At 56.4% G+C, this 16573-nt stretch overlaps 1 protein-coding gene across 1 annotated transcript in view; it reads left to right on the top strand.

Moving 5' to 3' along the window:
• PLXDC1 (plexin domain containing 1) overlaps positions 1–16573 on the top strand; it is a gene marked incomplete at its 5' end in the record, with an annotated part of 55495 nt that overhangs the window by 10516 nt on the left and 28406 nt on the right. Inside the window, 3 exons of the mRNA XM_081109731.1 lie at positions 15143–15286; positions 15790–15859; positions 16431–16553. Of these exons, the coding sequence (XP_080965857.1) occupies positions 15143–15286; positions 15790–15859; positions 16431–16553 (337 nt within the window). The remainder of the gene's footprint in view (positions 1–15142; positions 15287–15789; positions 15860–16430; positions 16554–16573) is intronic.

Here is a 16573-nt window from a genome sequence, read left to right as displayed (position 1 = left end):
GAGCATTGGCTTGCGGACTGAAGGGTCCTGGGTTCGATTCCGGTCAAGGGCATGTACCTGGGTTTCGGGCACATCCCCAGTGGGAGATGTGCAGGAGGCAGCTGATTGATGTTTCTCTCTCATTGATGTTTCTGGCTCTCTGTCTCTCTCCCTTCCTCTCTGTAAAAAATCAATAAAAAATATATTAAAAAAAATTAAAATGTTTGACACTTTTTCCTGCTCTTTGCATCCTTTTTTTCTTTGTTCTCTGCATTCTTCCCCCTCCCCCCCCCCCTCTCTCTCTCTCTCTCAATGGGGACTGTTTAATTCAGGGACAGTTTCCACAGGAGGACAACAGGGGGTGGGGGAGCACTTTGGGAGGAGCAGCAGCACAGAGGAGCGAGGTGGCTACCCAACCAGCAAGAGCTGTAGCCATGGGGGTGGGAGGGGAACCCTGCCAGCCTGCAGCCGGGGAGGGAGGGAGCAGGGTAGCACATGCTCTGAACTCTCCCCCTCTCTGCATCACTTCTATGGCTGATTACTCCTTTTATCGCAGGCTTGGACATGGTTGGCACCCTTACTGACTCTCCCCTTCTTGGTTTGGTATTTTGTTCATCATAGTTACTTGGATTAATTTTGACTTTTAAAAAACAGGGCATTGACCATTCTCTGTCGTGATGACTGAGTGTTCTGGTCATTACATGTTGCACCTGCACCCTCATCCAGGCCCTGAGGTAGAGCCCTCCCCCACTCACACAGCCTCAGGCACTCCCATGCTGCCGTCTTCTCCATCCTTCAGAGCCGAGGAGCCATGGCGGGATGAGGGAGAGGAAGGCCATGGCAGGAGAGGCCCCCTGAGTGAGGGAACACCTGGAGGCTCACCCTTCTCCATCCCCCAGCTTAGCTGGGCCGTCAGTCGCAGAACTGACACTTGCTTTGGGCCAGGGACCATGGCCAGAGGGAGTCCCAGGCTGCAGAGAGGACCTCGCAGAAGAGCCACGGGACTGGGCTTCTGGAATCAATCGTCTGCGGGCGTTGGGGAAGGGCAGTGGGGCCGGTCAGAGCCGGCGTGGAGTCAATAGCCCCAGATTCTCGGGCTCCACCCTGCACTGACTAGTTGAGAAACTGCAGATGGAGCCTGGGAATGCGTTTCTTTTTCTTAATATATTTTTGTATTGATTTTTACAGAGAGGAAGGGAGAGGAAGAGGGATAGAGAGTTAGGAACATCGATGAGAGAGAAACATCGATCAGCTGCCTCCTGCACACCCCCCACTGGGGATGTGTCCGCAGCCAAGGTACATGCCCTTGGCCGGAATCGAACCTGGGATCCTTCAGTCCGCAAGCCGATGCTCTATCCACGGAGCCAAACCGGCCAAGGCATGGGAACGCGTTTCTTTAAAAGTCCCCACACGGATTCCCCTGGTCATCTAGGTGTGGGAACGGCTGGCACGTGACCCTTCAAACCAATTTCAAAATCGGTCACCAGGCTGACCGCCCGAGCAGGGGCCTTTCTCAGGCACCGCGTGGCTGTCCCCGACCACCAGGCTTCCATGTCCCCGGGCTCCATGGCTCCGAGAGCGGCCACACACCCGGAGTCCCCGGGGAGGAGCAGGGCCACCCTGGCAGGAGGTGCCTCTGACCGTGCGAGAGGCTGTGCCCAGCTCTGCCCAGGAGACAGGAGGCTCAGACTGCCACCGGAGCTGGGAGAGGCTCGAGCCGGACAGGCTGGGATCGTTGGCCTCCCGGCGGGTGAAACTACCAGGATGAGTACAAATCCTGGCACTTGGGTTTAAGATAAGGTGGGGGACGCGGCTCAGCAGCGGTTCAGGAGGAAGACTCGGGGCTCCTCACTGCCTGGGGGCTGAGGATGAGTCAGGAGTGAGGAGAGGCTGCCAAGGATGGAGGCGGCAGAGCCAGCTGTGCTCATGGGAACCCACAGCCACCCTGGCACCCGAGCTCGGGCTCTGGGGGTCCCGTGGGGTGTTTCCCAGCCTGACCATGGCCGCGGGGCTCGGGCCTCCCTTTAGATGGTCACCTAGAAACCAATCTCACGCTGAATGGTTGCAGGAGCTGGGGGGCAGGGGGTGGCGGGGAGGAGTGAGTCTGGCAGAGAGAAGGCTCTACATGTGGCTGTTTTCCAATCGCTGCGGGGCTGCGACTGGGGCAGGGGAAATGGATGGTTTTTCTCCCTCACACTTATCCTGTCCTGCCTTGAATTCTCTGTTTGTTTGTTTACATTGCCTGTCCTCCCGCTGGGACCAAAGCACCATTCGACCTGACCCGAGACTGTTTTAGAGGCTGTTTCATCGCTCTGTCGCCAGTGCCCAGCACATGGTGGGAGCTCTTCCTTTGAAGGGTTTGTTGGTCCCCAGAGGCCTCGAAAGAGGGTGACTGAAGAGAACAGGTTGTGCCTGGGGCGGGCTGTTGGATTCCGTGGCTTCTGAGGACCCCAACTCTACTGACTTTCGGGGTCCCACACACATAGGAGGACGTCAGTTCTTATGCACATGGGTACATGCACCCACGACCCGCTGGTCTCATGCCTGAATCCTTAGAGGGGCCGGTGGGCCTTCCCTACTTCCCTTGAACCTGTTAGGCTTTGCACTGATCAACGGGGAACACCCCCCTTCAGCATAGCCAGATCTCAACACCCCGCCCCCCACAACACCCCCCCCCCCCAGGCTACGTCCCACCTGATGGGACGTGGGCAGCTTCAGCCCCTGTCGGAGCCCAGCACAGGCGCCCAGGGAGGCCTGCTTCGCCCGCATCTCTGTGGCCAGCATTTCTGAGAGCTTGGGCCTCTTTGGCTAAGGAAACCCAGGCTAGGCAAGAGCTTGGCAGCAAAGGCTGGGCAAGAGGGGAGGGTTGGGAGGGGACGTCTCAGCAAGTTTGATTCCGTCTGTTTCGGGAAGTTTTCTGGGTCTCAACAGGAAAACATGTCCACTGTTTGTCCGGATCACAGCCTGGCCTATGCCTGTTCTCGGGGGCTGAGGGCCTGGCAGGGGAGCTCCATCCCCTCTGTCCCCTCATCTTCCTTCGCTGTCCCTCAGTACATCCTTCTGGCTGTGGCTTCCCTCCTGGCCAGGTCCCCCTGGCCTGTCCTCTCAAGTCAGCTCCTCTGCTCAACCTCTATCCCAGGCCTTCTCAGGCCCCCACCTCTGACCATCTTTCCTTCTGAACCTCTCTGGCCCAACCCCTTCTTCCCAGTCCCTCCTGCCCATCCCCCCTGCCCATCCCCTCTGCTCAGCCCCCCTGCCCAGCACCCCTGCCCAGCACCTGGCCACCTCAGCACAGGCTTCTTGCAGTTCAGACCCTCTTGTTTTGAGGCCTGGAGGGATCCAGCCTGCACCCCCAGGGTGAACTGACAGCTCCAGGCCCCAGGTCAGAGCCACTTCCTTGGGCTTCATTCTCACGCCCACGCCAAAACCACTTCCCAGTGGGAATCGACTCTTGTCTGAACTCAGGTTTTCCAGCGATTCTCCACCAAGACCAGTTTAAGGCCCTGGAACAATTCCTCTCCTCTCTGTCCACACAAAACTCCCAGCTCATCCACCCCATGGCAGGCCCAGCAATGCTGAGGGCCCTGCACGGGGAGGCACCACGTCCTCCAAGACGGCTGAGCAGTGAGTGCGATTCCTGCCGGGTGTCCACAACCTCCCGAGAGGCAGTTCCCGGAAGGAGGCCTCTGGAGGGCCCCTTCCCAGACCCAAGGGCCTAGAGGAGACAGGACAGACGGACGGAGTCGTAGCACAGACACAGGAAGAGCAAGCAGCGCTCATTACAGAGCCCCACGGACCCGTGCACTCGGGGAGGGAGGAGGGGAGGAGGCCCAGAGGGGAGGAGGTCTGGGAGTAGAGTGTGCGGTGGGTGGACGGAGGGGAAGGTTGTGAGTGGAATTTGGAGGCGAGAGAAGGTAGATTTTGTGAGGAGAAAGGGCATCCAGGGAGGTGGGAGGTGGAGGTGGAGGCCAGACGTCCAGTCCCCAGCCCTGTGGAAAGCCTGGCAGTCTCGCGCCTGGGCCTTGGCCCCAGCACCTCCCAGTGCATGACCTTGGGACCCCTGGCCCCTCAGTAATGCACCTGACACCTGCCTCCGTGAGCTCCTGCAGCCCCGGCCCGCGTCAACTTCCCCAAACGGCGTGGCAAATAGTGCGCTCACAGGGGTGAGACCTAAGAGCAGACTTCGAGGCACTGATGGGATCGCAGTCCCTGTGTCTCCCCCGGCGACGCCTCTGTGGGTGCTCAGCCCCAGGAGGTCCCCCATGTGGGTTCCTCTTGCTCACCCTTTCTCTTTCCCTTGAGCAGGTTGGTTTCTTGTTTCTTTTTTTCTATCTTTTAAAAATATATATTTTATTGATTTTTTACAGAGAGGAAGGGAGAGGGATAGAGAGTTAGAAACATCGAACATCGATCAGCTGCCTCCTGCACACCCGCTACTGGGGATGTGCCTGCAACCCAGGTACATGCCCTTGACCGGAATCGAACCTGGGACCCTTCAGTCCGTAGGCCGACGCTCTATCCACTGAGCCAAACCGGTTAGGGCTTTCTCCATCTTTCTTGTTGAAGTATGGGTCACAGAACATAAAAGACACCATTTAAAATGTTTTTCTTTCATTTATTTTTAAAACATATTTTTATTGGTTTCAGAGAGGAAGGGAGAGGGTGAGAGAGATAGAAACATCAATGATGAGAGAGAATCCTTGATTGGCTGCCTCCTGCACGCCCCGCAATGGGGATCCAGCCCACAACCCAGGCACAAGCCCTGATGGGGAATTAAACTGTGGCCTCCTGGTTCATAGGTCAATGCTCAACCACTGAGCCATGCCAGTCAGGCAAAATTAGCCATTTTAAAGTGAAGTATATTTAACACACCTCTGTCTAGTTCCAAACATTTTCATCACCCTAAGAGGAAATATTGAAATACTATACCCTTAAAGCAATTGCTCCCCATCCTCCCCTCCCTTTAAGCCCCTGGCAACGACCAATCTGTGTTGTTTCTACGGATCTACCTAATCTAGAAGTTTCATATGTAAATGAGATCAGACGATATAGGACCTTTTGTGGCTGATTTCTTTCACCTAGCATAATGTTTTTGAGGCTCATCTACTTTTATGCCCGAATAATATTCCATTGTTCAGATATACCATATTTTGCTTATTCATTCACTTATAGATATTTCGGCTGTTTCCACTTGTTGGCTGTTGTGAATAGAGCTGCTGTGAACATGTGTACATGTATTTGTTTGCGTACCTGTTTTCAACTATTTGGGGGTATATACCTCGGAGTGGAATTCCTGGGTCATCTGGTAATTCTATGTTTAGCTTACTCAGGTTGCACAGCTAGCGAGTGGCAGAGCCAGGACAAAAACCTAGGTCTTTCTGTCTTCGGGTCTGAACGTTTAACCACTGTCTCCTCGTGGACAAAAATGAGTGACATATTGGCCGAAACAGAGGGTGCTTCTAGACCAGCGCTTTATAAACTTCATTGTGCAAAAGAATCTCTTGGGGAACTAGTTCAAATGCAGTTTTGATCCAGCAAGTTTGGGGTTAGGCCCAGGATTCTGCATGTCTGACGAGCTCCCCAGTGCTGCAGATGCTGCTGGTCCACGGGGCGTACTTCGAGGAGCAGGGCTCTAGAAAATATTGCTGCCCTGGCCAGCTTGGCTCAGTGGATAGAGCATCAGCCTGCGGACTGAGGGGTCCCGGGTTTGATTCCGGCCAGGGGCACATGCCTAGGTTGCGGGCTTGATCCCCAGTAGGGGGCGTGCAGGAAGCAGCCAATCAATGATTCTCTCTCATCCTTGATGTTTTCGTCTCTCCTTCTTCCTTCCTCTCTGAAATGAATATATATATTTAAAAGAAAAGAAAAGAAAATATTGCTGTTGGTATGGGAAGGCCTCATGGAATGGTAGAGGAGGGGTTGGGGTGCCCCTACCCCGCTAATCCCATCAGCTCCTCCTGGGTTGGGCCCAGCTGCCTGGAGCTGACACGCCTGGCTGGCCCGGCCTCTCCCGCAGGCCCTGCGGGATGCCCTTGGTTGCCTGCCCTGGCATTTCCACCTGCCAGTTGGCAGGCAGGTGGTGGGCCGATGGTGACAGCTTAGCCGGAATCCCTGTCCAGAACCGTCTTGAGCTCAGCCAAGGTAAATGCTGCCCCGCTGTCAGAAATGAAGCGTTGGCAGGCTTCCGGCATGAATAATTGCGACAGAGGGACACTGTAACAGCAGACGTTTAGGAGGGAGCTGGGGATGGCTCTGCGGAGGCAGCCGCCACCATCCAATCCTTTTCCTAGAAAGATCCGACAGCATCAGCATCACAGCTCCCACTCGCCAAGCATCTGCCGGGGGGGCGGCACTGGGTGGGGAGCTCACCATCGGCGGAAGCCTTTCACGGACTCGGCGAGAAAGGCAGGGACCGCGCAGGCACTCGGGAGGGGAGAGCCATGCTTGGCACAGACGATTTTCCAGTGGGCCCCGTTTTTGAACTTGCGTCTGTCTGATGCCACAGCCCCTGCACTGGGCCCCAGAGCGGTGGTTTTCAAACTGCACTCCACGGAACCCTCAGGGTACCCACAGGTGCTTCCCGGGCTGCTGTGGATTGAGGGCGCAGAGAAGGAAGCAGCTCAGCCGGGCTCCAGGCCCTTCTCTTTCCTTCTCCCAGGGTGGCCGCCCTCTGATGGGAGTTATGTACAGAGCGTCCATGGAAGATGAATTGGAAGAAAGGATTTCATGGCTCCAAATGTTGGAAATCACAGCATCATGCTGCTTCCTCAGACGAAGGGGGATTATGGACCAGGGCTTCTCGCCTGGTTCCCTCTGGTGGACTTGCCAGTCAGTGGTCTGGCTTCGCTCCCTGGCCCTCTGTAAGGTCAGGCCGCCCGTCCTAGCTCCAGCATCCAGCCCGCAGTGCCCGGAGGGCTGCCCGCTGGAGGGAGGGGGCTGCCCCCCAGACGCAGGTCAAATGCGGGGACAGCTGTGAGGTGGGTGACTCCCTCAGGCAAGCGAACTGCCAAGCACGGCCTCTGAATCCTTTTGCAGAGACATCTCTATGGGCTACAGTGAAGAAGCCCTCAGGCTGACTGGCCTGAGGCGGCCCTTAGGACCTTGTATGAATTAGGGGACAAACTCAGTTCTTGTAACAACTGCCGAGGCGCTTAGACTTGAGAGAAATGTATTCCTTCTCTCACCGGTCATAGTGAGAGCGTAAGCAGGCAGGGATTGATGTCGTGCATCTCCATGCTGTTGGAGACCCAGGTTTCTTCTGCAATAAGTGCCTTCCACTTTGTGGTCCAAAATGGCTGCTGCGGCTCCCTCCATCACATCTGCATCCCGGCCAACGGTTACCGAGCAAGGCGAGGGCCCCCGTTCCTACTGAGGGCAGTCATTCTGCCCGCCTTCCATTGGCCAGACAGTCATTTCGCCACGCCAGCTGTAAGGAGGGCTGGGAAATAGTCTAACTGGGTGGCGATGTGCGTCACTAAAATCGGGAGGTTCTGCTACTAAAGGAAGAAGGAGAGGATGGTCATTGGTTCGGCTCAGTGGATAGAGCGTCTGGGCCTCAGCTGCGGACTGAGGGGTCCCGGTTTGATTCCAGTCACATGCCCGGGTTGCGGGCTAGATCCCCAGTGTGGGGCGTGCAGAAGGCAGCTGATCGATGATTCTCTCTCATTATTGATGCTTCTCTCTTTCTCTCTCTCTTCCTCTCTCCTCCTCTCTGAAATCAATAAAAATATACTTAAACACACATATGCACACAAAACACTGCAGGTGCCAGTGGCAGCATGATCAGGGGCCTGCAGTGGTAGAGGGGAGGTGCCACCAGGCTTGGAGAATCCAGACCACGTGACTCTTGTCCGGTGGTCACTCAAGAAGCCGGCAGCTTGCCATTCGGTTTGGACCCTCCCCTGACCTTTCCTCCCCTGGCATGTTGCTAGTCATGTGGCAGACCCCCTTAGAGGATGAAAAGGGGGTGGCAAAGAGTGGGTTCCTGTGACTCCCGGGTGGGCCCCTGCATGAACACCCCCTTAAGCATTACGCCCCCAGGACAGCGAGATCCTGGCCCTCATCACATACAGTTAGGCCTCAGCTGTGTTTCAGCTCCAGGCCCAGAAAAGCTGCGAAACCAGACAAGCGAAGCTATGGCTGACCTGAGGGCCAGCTGCATTGACTGATGACCCCCTGTCCTGGAGCCGAGCTGACCAATCAGTGGAAACCACGACCCAGAAAGGACACACCTGGAAAGCTGATGAATATTCTATTGAGATCCACCCTATAAAGCCCTTGGGGGCAGAGGACCCAGCAGGGCTCTCACTCCTAAGAGCCAGCCCTCACCTCCTCCCACCGAAGCCAGTCACCGTCATTTCCTCTCCTAAGCTCCCTGTCTTCGCCTCTGCAGTTTGTTTCCTGAATCCGTTCCTTCTATGGCTCACTTCTACCTCTGTGGCTTCTAAATAGACTTTCTCTCATGAAAAAAAACCAAAAACAAAAAACAAAGAAGCAGCAGCAGCCAGTGATTGACTTTGTAGAATCAAAAAACCTTGGGGGCCGGCGTTGCCAGGGGAAAGTTCTCTCAGAAGCGGGGTTTCTCACTTCCGTCTTCTCATTCTCTTCCTATTCGGACTCGCACTGTCTGTGCTGGAGCAGGGCTATCGGGGTGTCCCTGGAAGTCCTTCCTCTGATCACCCCATGAGCAAGACTGTTCTGGTCAGGGCCCTTTTGGTTCCAAGGAGTCACTTGAGCCGTCTCGGGAGAAAGGTTTATATGGAGGGTCGGGGACCTACTCTGGGCTCCGGGGAGAAGATGAAGGACCTGAAAAGCTGTCGGAAACCAGGGCTGCTGTCTCTCTCTCTAGTTTCTCGCCCCCACCCCCCCTCCTCAAATCCTGTCTCCTTTTCACGTACCCAGAACATACGTATTGAAGTCGGATGCCTGTAAGGTCCTCCTTCTCTTTCCTATGGACCGGCCGTTGCACTCAGGACAGTGCTCTGTTGACATCAGAGTCACCATGTCCCCTGCGTGCTGCCCTGCTGGGCTGCCAGCCACCTGCCCGAAGGCATTTCTCCCAGTTTACTCCGAGGGGAGCCAGGCTGCTCGTCCTGGCCCCGAAGCGTCCCCCATGTTAGCTTCATTTCCCAGAGAAGCGCTTGTTAACGTAAAAACATTCAAACCTGCAAAGAATTTTTGTGGGTTTATTGGAGCCACCTGTCGACAATTGCCGGAAGCAGTATCTCAACGGGTTGGGATGGGGACAGTGCTCCAGAGAACGGCGTGTTTTCCATCTATTTTTATACACTGCAGTCGAAGGAGGGGACGTAGGTGGGTTACATGAAATCCATTGGTGATGGATTAGAGAGGAGGCAGAAAGCAGAGTGGGCAAACCCCTGGGGTTGGATAAGAAGTCAAATGATAGACACTTACTTAGGGGGTGCAGGATAGTTAATAGTCAACAACTAACAAGGTAACAGCAACAATGAAGGAATTTGTGTTGTCTGTCCTGGCGCCCAGGCACACTAGGTTATGCCCTAAAGAGTCCAGAAAAAGGGAAATTACAAGTTACCCAGACATTTCAAGGATATGTTATCCTAGATGCTAAAAGACAATAGGCTCAGCTAAGGTAAAAAATTGATCTCATCAGGGAAAAATACCGGCCTAGGATATGACTACCCACCATAGCTGCTTTTAAAGTTTTAATTTCAGCCCATCCTTTGTGGTTACTTTAGGTCTTTAAGTTTGCAAGGCTGCCATGCAGGCCTTCCCTGGGCTTGTCAGGTCAGCATTGACCCAGAGGAGGCAGCGGGTCCTTCACAAGAGGTTTTGGTGCTGCCTGACATCGGGGGTGGGGGGGAAGCTCTCCTTGCTGGGACCAGGCCGCACATTCTCCGCGCAGCCTGCGGCACCATCAGCTGTGGGATCCGCGTGATTGAACTCACGTGGCAGGCAGACTCCGGACACCTACAATATGCCAGGTGCCAGGGGTGAGGAGGAGAAGGCGCACGGTCCCTGAGCTCTGTGCTCCTTAAAGGACCCGCGCTGGTCCCTCTGGTGGGACACATTTTAACCCATGACAGCCAGGTGGCCTAAGTTGTGTCTCGTGGGGCAGTGAAAGGCCTGAGAAGCAGACAGGGAAAGGCCCCGTCTTTGAGGCTGACCCGGATGCAGATACGTAGGCCTGTTTCCCCACTTAAGAAACAGGACTCATGTCGGTACTCACCAGCCAGGGTTGTCATGCGGTGATGCATCTGAAATGCCAGTGTCACAGCTCTGCCAACGCCGGCGGCCTTTCTCTTTCCTCCAGTTCTCCCAGCTCCCTCCCCCCGAACCCTTCGGACTTTGTTCTTGGCTCTGCCCCGGAGTGGCCCCCGCTCCAAGCTGTCCCTTCCTCTCTGGGCCGCAGTTTGGCCTCTCCCATCACCATGGAGCATCTCCGGGCCAGGGCTCTAGAATCTAGATAGATACAGCTTCTGGCTCAGTGGCCTGGGGACCCTCAGTCACCTGCCAGGAGCGGGGGGTGGGGGGGAGGGGCTGGGGCCTGTGTGGGACTCGGGCAGGTTCGGTGTGCTGCCACGCCCGGAGGCAGCTCTTCCTCGGGTCGGCCCGCTGCACTTGGCACTTCCGAGGCCTGAAGCAGCGCCTGGGCCTCAGCCACCCGGCCTGCGCGTGGTCCGTCTGTGCAGGGACCTGCTGGCTCACGGGAGAGAAACTGTTTAGGACAGTGGTTCTCAACCTTCCTAACGCTGCAACCCTTTAATACAGTTCCTCATGTTGTGGTGACCCCCAATTCCATTGTTACAAATTGAACATAATGAAAGCACAGTGATGAATCACAAAAACAATCTGTAATTATATATGTGTTTTCCGATGGTCTTAGGCGACCCCTGTGAAAGGGTCGTTCGACCCCCAGAGGGGTCGCGACCCACAGGTCGAGAACCGCCGGTTTAGGAGGTAGAGGCAGCAGCTTCTTTAGTTTCCGACTCTCCCTGAGTCGTAGACAAAGACCCTTTGTCAGTGAAGACGCCTCTGTGTGTCCTTGGGATCTCCAAGAGTGAGGTGATTCTGTCCGAGGATCCCCGGCAGCACCAGCCCGGCTCCTCAGCGGAGCAGGACCAGCTGGGGGGTGGGCCGTTTTCCTTCGTGGGAAATAGAGGAGTCGGAGCAATGGGCTGGTGAGCCGCGTCCCCAGTCACCCCACCGCCTGCCTCTTAGCGAGGCAGCGAGACACAGGTCAGCATGTTTGGGCTTCACAGCGGCAGAGCGTGGCTTCTGTCCGGGGCCTCATTCCACCGCGTGCGGTTCGGTGCACGCTCTCCCCGGGGGAGTCCCGGGAAGCAGGGGGTGGAAACGGGCCCTTCGCCCAGCCCGCAGCCAGCGCGTCCAGCACAGGCCTGCTCCGGTTCCCCGTGGGCAGCTGTATGCAATGGGCCCCTCCACTACCGCCAGCACCTGGGCCTGCTCGCTGCTGTCCTGCCTTGTCAGGTGACGCCACGCCGTCCAGCCGCCAGAACACGTGGCGGCAGCAATCAGACAGGGTGGGCAGGCCTTGGACGCACTATACCATGAAACTCGGAATGGCCACTCATTCATTAAAAGATCCTCCAACTCAGCACGTACTCCGTGCTTCAACTCAAGATAAAGGCTCACCTCATCTGTGGGCAACTTGTAGGAAAGGCAGGTGTGGAGATAAATCTAAAAGTGTAACCGGGGTTTCAGGGAGGCAAGGACCACGAAGCTGAGGCCCGAGACATGGGAAGGGGAGGCGGCTTCTGAATGGAAGAGGCACAGGAAGCCCCAGGGTCCTGAGACAGACAAGCACCGGGCGAGTTCAGAAACCGAGAGAAGCCAAGCTGGGCTGCAGAGAGCAGGGGAAGGGAGTGTGTGTGTGTGTGTGTGTGTGTGTGTGTGTAACTGCAGGCTGAATCCAAGGACCTAACGAGCATCCCTCCAACATGTCATGGGGGCCCAGGTTCCAACCAGCTCTTCCCGCCGCCATCCTTAGGCTGTGGCTCTTGTCCTCATGCTCACAGCATGGCTGCCGGAGCTCCATCCATCACACCTCCATTCCAGGCAGGGATAAGAAGGGAAAAGGCAAGAGGCCCAAGCAGTCGAATTTGACCTCTTTCAAAAGGCGCCACTGGAAGCTTCCGTTTATCTCATTGGCCAGCCCCTGTCCCATGTCCCATGTGTCCCACGTAACCCATCCAGGGGATGAGGTTTCTAGCTGGCTCCGTTGCTGCTGCTCCAGATCCATGTTCTGCTCGTGAAGAAGGGGAGGGGGAGTGGAGGTGGGTAGGCGACATCCGGGCCTGCCCCGCTAGGCCTAGTGAGTCGTGGTGCGGAGTGTGGCCTTCCGTCTGAGAGCAGCTGGGCAGACACAGGCAGTGACACGGAACGGGGAGACGACTCGGGGTCACCCCGCTTGAGCCACAGCCACACACCATGGGCAAATGCCTTTGTTTCCAAATGACCACAGGCTGGGTGGCTGACAACAGCAGCAATGTATTCTCACAGCCTTGGAGGCCAGGAGTCTGAATCAAGCTGTCAGCCAGGCCATGGTCTCTCTCAGGGCTCAGGGAAGAGTCCTTCCTCGCGTCTCGTAGCTTCTGGTGGCTCCTGGCACCCCTGGGTGTTCCTTGGCTCATAAGCTGCCTCACCCCGATTTCTGTCTCTGTTCTCACATGGCCTTTTTCCCTGTGTGGCCTCTGTGGCTCTGTAAACAAGTCTCCCTCTCCTTCCTCTTATGAGGACATCCATCATTGGAATTGGGGCCTGCTAAGACTCTATTTCCAAATAAGGTCACAGTCGCAGGTACGGGGTTGGGGCTGGAACATCCATCTGTCTTTGTGAGACAGTGTGTCCGAGGAGAGCACCCAGGAGTGGCCCCTAGACACGGCTTTGCTCTGCTGGGCCACCCATTTCCCCCTCGTCCACAGCCATGAAAAGGTGCCCAGGAATTAGGGAGACGGTTTATTTCCAACATTTCAACCCAATGCCAGGCACCGATCCCTTCTTCTCTTATAAAAGGGCAGAAGGGCCCAGCTGGCATGGCTCAGTGGTTGAGCATTGACCTAGGAACCAGGTCAACGGTTCAACTCCCGGTCAGAGCACATGCCCAGGTTGTGGGCTTGATCCCCAGTGAGGGGCATACAGGAGGCAGCCGATCAATGATTCTCTGTCACCACTGATGTTCTCTCTTTCCCTTCCTCTCTGAAATCTACATATATTTAAAACAAAAACAAGAGGTTCCTAGTTCAATTCCCGGTCATGGCACATGCCCAGGTTTGGGGCTCGATCCCCGTAGGGGGCGTGCAGAAGGCAGCTGATAGATGATGCTTCTCATTGATGTTTCTCTCTATCCCCTTCCTCTCTCTCTCAAAATCAATAAAAACATTTTAAAAAAGGTGAAGTTTAAGCTGAGCATTAAAGAAACAGGAATTGACCAGGGGGAGAAGGCAAGGAAAGTCATTTCAGGCAGGAGGATCAGCATGTGCAAAGGCCTGAGTGACCACTGGTGGCCCGAGACTGCAGAGGACCTGGTCTGGTGGATGGGAGCACAAGGATGTCCAGGGGAAGGAGAGAAGGAGAGAGAAGGGAAGCCAGGGAGAATGCAGAGCTGGCTACTGATGCGGCGTTGCCTGCCAGGCTGAGGTTTGGGTTCTGTCACGAGGGCAGTGGGAGCCCCAGTGGCTGTGAGCAGAGCGATGTGGTTTTAAATATTTTAGATTTATTTGATGGATGTGAAACCAGGCAATGGTAGTATGAAATCTACCTCCCATCCCACCCCCACCCAGGTCCACACGTGTCTTCTGCTCATCTTCCCTAGCTCTGCCCGACCCAGATTCCCAGAGTGTCACTTGTCAGAAGAGCAGATCCTCCCTGCTGGGGGGTGGGGAGAGCAGGCATCCCGTCCCTGCTCATGCTGGGCCCAGGGCGAGGGCCGGCTGGGCAGCTGGCAGCTGGCAGAGCGAACGTGGTCTGCTCTGCTGTGTCTGCAGCCACTGCCGCTGGGCAGCCTGATTGATGGCCCACGACGCCCGGGGCTCCTCACGGGTCAGCAGCCCCATCTCCGTGGCAGCTGCCAAGTGAACCTGCCCGCTCTGCCTCCGTTTCTCCTAAGGCTGCCCACCCCCACCCCCGCCTGCTGAAATGCTGTGACATCGCCCCCTCTTCTGGCTCTTCCACCCTCTCTGCCCACCATTTCCCGGCCTCTGCGATCCTGGCGCTGAACACTCCTGTGCAGGACAGGCCTTGCCGAAGTCACGCCCGGCGGCTGTGTTCTGGCTCGTTCTTTATTCTGTCCGCACTGGGCACAGAGTGGAGGTTAGAGGTTCTTCCTGCTTCTCCCCCTTCCTCAGCCCTGTAGTGACTGCAGCGTGGGCCCTGTGTCATCCCTCGGCTTGAGGGTCTGTGTGTTCTGTTTGCAAAAGTCCCACCTCCTCCCTCAGTCTAGCAATTCCCCAAGATCAAGGGCCTGCCTCCATCTTTAGACTGGCGCTTCTAAGATGCAGTGTTTTCTTGTCCCTTAAAAAGGCTACTCCCCAGCCCAGTTGGCATGGCTCAGTGGTTGAGCATCGACCTAGGAACCAGGAGGTCATGGTTTGATTCCCAGTCAGGGCACATGCCCAGGTTGCAGGTTCGATTCCCAGTGTGGTGCGTGCAGGAGGCAGCCGATCAAAGATTCTCTCATCATTGATGTTTCTATCTCTCTCTCCACCTCCCTTCCTCTCTAAAGTCAATTATATATATGCTACTTCCCAGAGCAGGGGAGCTCTCCCCCGCAGTCTGGGAGCTCCCTGAAGAGGAGGGCTCTGTTTGGGGCTGCTCTGTCTGTTTCTCTTTGGTGCCTCAAGCCGAGCTCTGCTTTACGGGGACTCTGGCTGCAGGAGAAGCCTCGGGCCTCTCCGGAAGTGGCAGGCGGAGCTGAGGACAGCAGGTGTGGATCTGGCTGGGGCCGGAGCTGCATGGGCACAGCTAGAGGCCAAGTACTAAGCTTTGGGGGGCCCAGGGGCTACCAGGCCTACGCCAGCCACCTGGGCCACCGGTCCAGCTTCCTGGGAGGACCAGGATTTCTTGTATCCAGTGGTCTGGGCCGGGGGGGGGCGGGCACAGAGGGTGGGTCCTGGCAGGCCTGCCCCCTCATGCCTCCGGCGGGCTCTGTCTTGGGTGGTGACAGGAGGACAACCACAGCTACTACGTGTCTCGTCTGTACGGCCCCAGCGAGCCTCGCAGCCGGGAGCTGTGGGTGGACGTGGCCAAGGCCAACCGGAGCCACGTGAAGGTCCACAGAATCCTCTCCAACACCCACCGGCAGGCTTCGGTGAGTGCCCGGCTCCTGGCAGCGCTGCCCTGGGCCGGGAGGCGGGGGACCAACCCACGCCGCCTGGTCAGTGGGCACGGCCTAGGGCAGTGATGGCGAACCCTTTGAGCTCAGCGTGTCAGCATTTTGAAAAACCCTAACTTCACTCTGGTGCCGTGTCACATATAGACATTTTTTAATATTTGCAACCATAGTAAAACAAAGACGTATATTTTTGATATTTTATATATTTAAATGCCATTTAACAAAGAAAAATCAACCAAAAAAATGAGTTCGCGTGTCACCTCTGACCCGCGTGTCATAGGTTCGCCATCATTGGCCTAGGGTCTGTGACCTGGGAGGTGCCTTCTGGGGGTTTCTGGGTGGTTTGGCCTGAGTTGGGGTGCCCACCTGTGGTCTGGCGGCCTGCCCCCGGCCCTGTCCAGACAAGCATGGAGTGGTGTAGGTGCCCAGCCCCCTGGCCCGTAGCCCGGCCCCTGCTGACTCTCTCCCATCCCCCGCAGAGAGTGGTCTTGTCCTTTGATTTCCCTTTCTACGGGCATCCTCTGCGGCAGATCACCATAGCAACCGGAGGTAAGGCCGTGCCAGGGGGGCTGGGGGAGGATCTGGAGCTCTCAGCCGGAACCTGGGGTCCCTACCTGGGGAGGGTCATTGGAGATGGAATGGACAGGGACCCACCTTTGGCTGTCTCGGGAGCCCACTCTAGGAGGGAGGTCAGGGATTGTGTCCGAATACCTCTGTCTCATCAGCGGACTTGTTCGTGTGTGTGTGTGTGTGTGTGTCCCTCTGGGCCAGCTCAAGCAGGTGTGGGCAGTCCCCGTGGTCCCTGTGTTTCTGAGTCTGTGATTGGGAGGGGAAGGGAGACGTCACTGAGGAGGAGCCCATCTTTGATTCCTGTGCGAGTTCCCAGGGAAAGGGAAAGGGAAAGGGGGAATTTGTGCCACCTGGGGGGCAGGGAGGACCTTCTCTGGTCTGGGACCCTTTTGCTTCATACACACCTGACCCTGAGCCCACCCATTGGGCCGAGGGGACAGAGGTTCAAGCCTTGCCTGCCTGCACTGCTCCTTCTTGCCCTTGGGGGACGAGCACAGGAGCAACCCCTCTGGGCCATCTCCGGTGGGTCCTCTGCGCTTCTCCCCTCCAGGCTTCATCTTCACTGGTGACGTGACCCATCGGATGCTCACGGCGACTCAGTACGTGGCCCCGCTGATGGCCAACTTCAACCCTGGCTACTCCGACAACTCCACAGTTGCTTACTTTGACAATGGTGAGGCCAGATGCCAGAGT

This window comes from Myotis nattereri (assembly GCF_964212035.1).
Source record: "Myotis nattereri genome assembly, chromosome: 16".
NCBI lineage: Eukaryota > Metazoa > Chordata > Mammalia > Chiroptera > Vespertilionidae > Myotis > Myotis nattereri.
The sequence above is the reverse complement of the archived record's forward strand: the minus strand, read 5'-3'. Positions and strand labels throughout refer to the sequence as shown.